This window comes from Candoia aspera, chromosome 1 (assembly GCF_035149785.1).
Source record: "Candoia aspera isolate rCanAsp1 chromosome 1, rCanAsp1.hap2, whole genome shotgun sequence".
Lineage (NCBI taxonomy): Eukaryota > Metazoa > Chordata > Lepidosauria > Squamata > Boidae > Candoia > Candoia aspera.
This window is the reverse complement of record NC_086153.1, coordinates 251,343,209-251,350,602: the sequence shown is the minus strand read 5'-3', so window position 1 is coordinate 251,350,602 and position 7,394 is coordinate 251,343,209. Positions and strand designations below refer to the sequence as shown.

The window sequence follows — 7,394 nt, the reverse complement described above, 5'->3', positions numbered from 1 at the left end:
ATTACTAAACCAGTTAAAAGCACTTCATATCTACTTAATGTGGAAATTACAGGAGGTAAACAGGAAAGGACAGTTCTTTGATATGAAATAGGAATATGATGGAGAACCATTTGTACTGGCTGGATCAATCTAAATTATTGGTAACAATACAAATACTGTATATTCTTATCGTTTAAAAAAGACAGAGGCACTAAGGCAGGGAAATCTAGAAGCATAGCAAATGTAAGGCAAGTGTTTGTGACTAATTTCATTCCCAATTCTATCCTTTCTTCAAATTGCACGAAGAAACATGATTCTCCATTTATAAATAATTTTTCCACCATTTCTGTGATTAGCTTGATAATTATACTGTTCAGAATAATTTCATCCATGAAAATATACCTTGACTTTTCTTCCAGGTAATATGACTTCAGCCAGGGAAATGACTAAATCTGCATTCATTTTATATGCGATCTGTTTCTTCATAAATTCTGATGGAAAAGCTGTGATGTAAGTATATTACTAAGCCATACCTTTTCTGAGAGAAATGAGCAACAAAAACAGAGTTGAATCTTTGGTGTTTAGTTACAGCAGTTAGTTTAGTTACAGCTACTTTTCACCTTTAGAGCCCTTTAAGGTACAGTACTGGACACTGTCTTGCAAGAATCGAATCTGCTTGTCCAGGCCTAACACACCATGTCTTTGCTAAAATACCTTTTCCTTATGAAAAGTGGAAGGGTGGGGTGCGCAACAGGCCATCTCCGTCATAGCCCCCAAGCTCTTAAGTATGCTCCCCTAGAGGTACCCCGCCCCCCCCCCCCTTTATATGCCATAAGGCACTTAAAATTGCACTCTTTCAACATGTGTTCTGCTTGAAGTATTTATGGGTGTTCCTCTTGGGCAGGTAAATATATTGTTATTTTTATTTGCTATTGTTTCTATTTTGCTTTGTGTTTACTGGCCAAGGTCTCGACTGGGGCACCATATAAATACTGTAAATAAATAGCATTCTGAGTCTCACAGTGACCCAGCAGACACATTCTGAAAGTTCTTGTAGAAACGAAATTGCTATCCTCATCCTTCATATTTCTCCCTAGCAGCTAGTATTTAAAGAATGCTGCTTGCAGAATTATCATTTTTAATCTGTTGAATAACTTTGATTTTTCAGAAATCTGTTCCATTGTTAAGATCTGAATAGATCACCTCTCCCACCAAACCTATCAGTTTTCTGAACTAAAAAAAAACCCTGCACATACAGAGTCACAGTTAGTATAACTATGCGGAAATAAATGCCTGTTTGCTACTCTATGGGGTTATCTTTTGTCTTGTCCCCTCTTTCTTCATTACAGGAAGAGGTCTGTAAGTGAAGTGCAGATTATGCATGACTTGGGGGAACATCTACATTCTGCAGACAGGCAAAACTGGCTCCTTGAGAAACTGCAAACTGTGCATCATGAACCTGAGGCTGTTGAAGAAACTAAGCCCCGTGAAGTAAGGAGTTGGAGACTGCGCCCTGATCATGGGAAGCCAAAGATGCAGAAGAAACCAAAGGATTGGAACAAAGGTTATAAAGATATCACCTTCAAAACCAAACCACAGTGAAAGTATCATAGCTTCTCTTTCCAATTCAGTGGTAGTGAGCAATTAGGGCATTTTATTATTTATTATTTATAAAACAACGATGTCTAAGAGGATATCTGCATAATGTTACTTTTTGGAGATTGGATGTACTTATTCTGTGCATTTTATTTCCATTGCCTATAGTCAGTTGATCCCTTGTCTTACGCGGTTTCTTCAGTTGTCTATATAGCTTACAGGATGAATTGTGAGATCACGTTGAGTAGTCTACATTACTAGCTATTGGGGTTTCTGAAAGCTAGGTGAGAAAGGCCTTTTCCTGGTGATATTTTTTATTGCTTTGGATGCTTCATTTCCAAATTTAGCACATTAACACATCACAGTAATAAAGGAATGCATAGATTCTGGTAATGCTATTTTGGTTAATCTCCAGAAAACGACAGCACAAGAAAGATACGCAGTATGAGCAACTGGGAGCTTGTCCCTGGAGAATCGTGCCTTAGCCACATTTAAAATCCTAATCTTACAATAATGAAAGTAATTTGTTAGGTTTAAATACCTATTTTATCTCATGGGAACATGTTATTTGATAATGTTGAAATCTGAAACACCACTTGGATATGGAGGAACATGCAGTGGTACAAGCATATTTCTTCACACTTTTACAATAGAAATTACAGCTACATCTCCAACAATGACATGATTGGGTAGCCCCTGATCATTCAAACAACCAGTTGCACAATCCTATAAAAGAACTTTCAAGTAACATGCTTGGAATTTGATACCTTAATTAACTTCTGTGATCTTTGTGTCAAGAAAAAAAAAGTGTAACTTTATATAGAATCATAGCTTGAAGCTGTGATCCTACGCATAATTGCTTGGTAGCTGTCTCACAGAAGTTAATAGAACTTACTTTGGAATAAATAAATAAATGCATGGGCTCAAGCACACAAAGAATCATAAAACATTCAGGCCACTGCATCCATTCCGATGAAATATGTTAGCTTTTTTAACATCAGAATCATACTCTGTATTGGTTTATCCAACATAGTCTCTCCTATCTTCCTTTTTCTTAGATTTAGCATCTCAGACATTCTGCAAAAGTTGGTTAATAAATGATAAATAATAATGTAAAAAATATGTTCACCATTTTTAGTCTAGAAGTGAATGTGGGAATAATTATCTGATAATCATTATGCTGGATCTGCAATTGATGTTCTGGCTTCTTAAAAGTCTCTGGCAAAGCTTTTAACTGAGAGAATATTCCTTTGTACCTTTATTGACCTGATCTTGCAAAAAGGCATTACTCTTAATACATACCCTTGAACCTGCAGAGATCTACATTGTATTCAGTAGCATTCCATGTGGGAACAGGGTTCAGAGATGAGATGTGTGGTTATGGAAGCAAGACTTTTAAAATGCACCTTTTATTTATTCTTTTGCTGTATGTTCACATCTACCTTACACAAATTCAATTTAATTCCTTTATATCTGTATCTTGCTAATGCCTTGTCAAATAAATGGACCAAAAACTGTTGGACAGTAGTAGTTGGAAAGCACAACTTAGTATTCTGTCATTATTTATATGATCCTTCTTCTAATACAGGATAATGAAATAATTTAGTTGAATTCAGAATAAATTCCTATAAAGTGTATACAAAAATACTGACAAAGATCCTATGGCTATTTGCCGATGACATACTGAACCACAAACAATCCAGGATTTGGCCTAATGTGCTCTATAAATGTGGCCTGTTAATAATTCAGTATATGCAAACCCAGAAAACTGGGTTATTTCAGTAAAATATTATTACTCACGAGTGTCAGCGGGAAAAATGTCCCTGAAGAATTCCAATCACCCAGGTTCGATGATACAAAGAAAGGAGTTTATTTGGTAACGTGTTTGCAAAGGCGGAAGGAACCCTGAATGAAGTTAACCCTATACCTTTATACCCTCCTTGCCTGTCATCCCCCTCCTTGGAGGGTTCAGCTCACATTCTTCCTGTTACCTTGAAGTACCCACTTTGATTTACAAATTCACAATGCCAGCAGGATGTCAGGATGTTCTTACAATCCTTATCGTTGTTTTTGACTCTGATGGCTCACCAGATCCTAGTTTAATTTACATAAGGTCAAGATAACCGTGATTGCCTTTTTGTCAGGAAGGGGAAGAACAGACATGTGATGAAAGTAATCAACACATCCTTGAGACACTTATGGATATCGATCACATCCTCAGGAATGTATTTAACTTCATCCTAATTCTAATGTTTGTATACATATATCAGGGCCTGCATTTCCCCCTTCACACAAAAGTTTACACAATCCTAATAATCCCTCCCCCTTGCGTGACCTTGCTGGCACCGGCTATTACCCACTATCTCAACTACAAATTCTAAACCTAATGACTGTTTTAGCACCCATTTTCCTCCCCCCCTTGCCTCCTTTCAGGCAGTCCTTTTTTCTTCTAGATGAGTTTAAGGCACATCCAGGGGTTCTGTGAACCCCTCATTTTTCCCCGCTCACAATCCCCCCTTCTTCTACTGACTTATATTTCCTGCCTTAAACTCAAAATGTTTAAAATGTGTTTTTCTTCTATGTATTTTTTTGGATCAATTTCCTCTAATCTTTGGTACATAATCTTTTGGGGGGCCATACTTTCAATTGTGCTTTGAACAATATTTTTGATCAGCGGGATGAGACATGGGATACACAATAATCCTACCAGGATCAAAATTCCCATCATGAGAGCTTGCTTCCAGCTCGTGAACAGCCCACCAACAGCACATCCAATGCCATTTCACTCTTCCAGGCCACCCCACTAGTGGCATCCAACCATTCTGCAATTCCCTTCACAGCATCTCCGGTACAGTTCATGAACCCCTGTTGGCCACAATAGATGATCCAATCCATATCCCCGTCAACCATCACCTACCAAAACAGAAAGGATTCAAATCCCACCAAAATTTAGCCTCTAGCCCTGACCTCATCCGGCACTCCCCTAGGCACTTCCACCCCGTCTACACATACTTCACTGTCAAATGATCCTCCCGGTGCATCTCTTTTATTCCTTCTGGGTTTTAAAGCACCCCCTCTTTTGAAAGTTGTTTATCAGTCCACTCGTGACTCAGGCACCAGCCTATAAGGCTAACAGGTAGGCTGGATTTCAGAATTGTATTCTAATCCCTTTTCATATGGAAATATAAATTCCCTATTGTTCTAAATTGAGTGCATCTTCAAAGCTTCCCTTGAACCCTGTGACTCTCTTTTCCAGGTTCAGGGACCCGTATGGTCATCAAAACTGCAAGGTATTAGACAAAAAAAGTTCAGGCGCATTTTTTCTTTTTCTGCACAGTCCAGTGTCCAGCAGTATTTGGCAACACCAGTGTCTTCTTTGGGGTTTCTCCCAACTCAGTTGCCGACTCCCCTCCATCTGGTTTAACTTGATTTCCAGACTTAAAAGGATGCCTGCTTGTTCCAACAGTAGGGCTCTGTGTTCCTGTAGATAGGGAGACAAGGACAAGACTTGCGCAGATAACTGTTTCAAATGCTGCAGACAAATTTCTTCCCCATGGCATGCATGTCTCCTACTTCTCCATTAAGAATTCCAAGATAGAGTCACCCATCTCAAATGAACTGACTCTAAGTCTTTTCTTAGGAGCAATCCAGAGACTTAGTATTGTCACTAAAAAGGCTGTGTCCATGTTAATCTTGCCTTTGGTCCTAGCCTCTCCAAGTGTCCTTTTAGCCTATAAAACAATCACCACAAAAAGAAAGCATTGACATAAGAGCCCATCTAGTGTTTGGACTGTTTCCATAACCAAAATTGTCAAAACAAAAACAAAAACAAAAATTCAGATAGATCATACCAGTCCATGGAGGCTCTACTATTGTCCAAATTTTTCCCTCTCCTGTTTTTATCATCATGTGCTATGTTGAGGAGTGATTAAAATTTAATCCATATAAAATTTATAAAAACACACACTCACTTTCCTAAAACTGGAATGCCAGGGGCAGAGCAGAGTGGAGCTGTGAGAGCAAAGGGGTGCCCCCCCCTTTCTCTGAGTCATTGCCTCTCTGAAACTGCCCACATTCCCCCCCTTTTCACAAGAGGAGTAATCATTTCCTTCTTGGAAATGAGAAGGAAAGAGACATCTCTGAAACTTAAAAGATTGTCCCCGGTGTGTGTAAAGGTATTGTAAAAGGAAAAATCCTAAAAAGATGGGGGAGTAAAGGATCTTCTGTAAACGCACTGCCCCTCCCCTCTGTCACCCTTCTGTCCCCTCATTTGGATCCTCAAGCTTGCAACAAGCAGGCAAGAGGCAGACTGAAGGGAGGAGTTTGGGTGAGACTGGGCAAATAATGAAACACACATACACCACACATACACCTCAAACAATTAAAAAAAAAGGGAAAGGATTGACAAAAACCTTTCAACTTTCCCATCATATGCATTCAAATTACACAAATCACAACACACACACACAAAACCAGAATTAATGGTGGATGCAGGCATGGCCAGAACCTGCAGCCTCCAACTCTCTTTTCACAACTCAAAACAGTTTCTCAACCTTATATGTACGCACACATTCAGACAAACAAATGCTCTTAAAAAGAAAACTGCACACCAATGCCTCAACAGGCTGTTGCCACATGCACTCCATCACAGCCCTGCAGGAACACAGAAGCTCTTCCTCCTTCCTTTCAGCCAGGAGAAAGGAATGCTTTATTAAAAGGGCGATAGCTCCCATCAAGATGAATCTAGCCGCTCCCATGCCTATTGGAGACAATCCACACTCAACTGCCCTATTGTGATTCAACTCAACTCCCCTCCCCAGAGAGCCTGCGCCTCTCCAGGTCCTTTCCGCGCCTGTCTGTTTCCCGAGCCCTCCATTCCAAGGAATACCTCCTCGACCCAATCTTCCGAGAACTCCCCCTGCCTCCCCCTCTTTGGGGCCGCAAACCTTGAGCTAAAAACGAGGCATTTCATCTTTCTTTTTCTTTCTTTCTTTCTTTTTCTCTCTCTTCCTGGGGTTGCCCTGCAAACACCCTGTTCATTTATGGGCTCTGCCAGCACCCCCCTTTTTCTGGCAGCTCAGTATAGTCTACCTGTGCCCTTTGAAACGGCCAAAAGGCTAACGGTCGCCCCCCTTTTTCTTTCTTGCTGCCTCCTTGTTGACTTTTAAGCAAATGAAGCGTTTCCAACACACACTATGGGCTATGGTCCACATAGTTAAGCACCAAAACTTTCCTTTCACTGCATCTACCAAAGCATCGGTCCCCCAATGCCCTCCTTCATGCACTTATTCCAGGATTCCCTTCATAACCTCGGGAGATACTACTTCTCCCCCTCCTTCCATTTGCCATCCTTTCTCCGTCTCTCTGCAACCCCCCTCTCTTAACTTTTTCTTTCCTTGCTCAGTGGGTTTCCAGATTGGGCTCTCTGGAGGGTCCAAAATTGGCACCGCCACCATCTGTAATTCCAATTGGCCAGCGGCCTCCTTTGCCCATTATCTGCCCACCGATTTCCCACCACCTCTGAGCTATGGCCTCTCTGATGAGCTGGTATATAAACTACGGCAATTTTATGGGGTCTCATCAGCATCTCCAAAGTTCTTCCACCTGCTGGACATGCTCCACCTGTTTCCCATCAGCTTTTATAAGACCCCTTTCTTGCCAGATTTTCCCAAAAGTGTGTACCACCCCATAGGCATTCTTTCTCTCAAGTCCCCTCACCATCACAAGTTCATTCTTATTTCTTCTTCACTTTATTTAATTCACTTTTACCCAATTCCCTTCCACACAAATTAAATTGGTCACCTACTCACAGTACTGAA

General features: G+C 40.5%; 1 protein-coding gene across 1 annotated transcript; it reads left to right on the top strand.

Annotated features, from left to right (window-relative positions):
- Positions 1 to 403: 403 nt before the first annotated feature.
- Positions 404 to 1,585, top strand: PTH (parathyroid hormone). Its single transcript, XM_063293069.1, has 2 exons — positions 404 to 489; positions 1,329 to 1,585. Exons 1-2 carry the CDS (start codon positions 404 to 406, stop codon positions 1,579 to 1,581), a joined length of 339 nt encoding a protein of 112 aa, XP_063149139.1. The 3' UTR covers positions 1,582 to 1,585.
- The last annotated feature ends 5,809 nt before the right edge of the window (positions 1,586 to 7,394 follow it).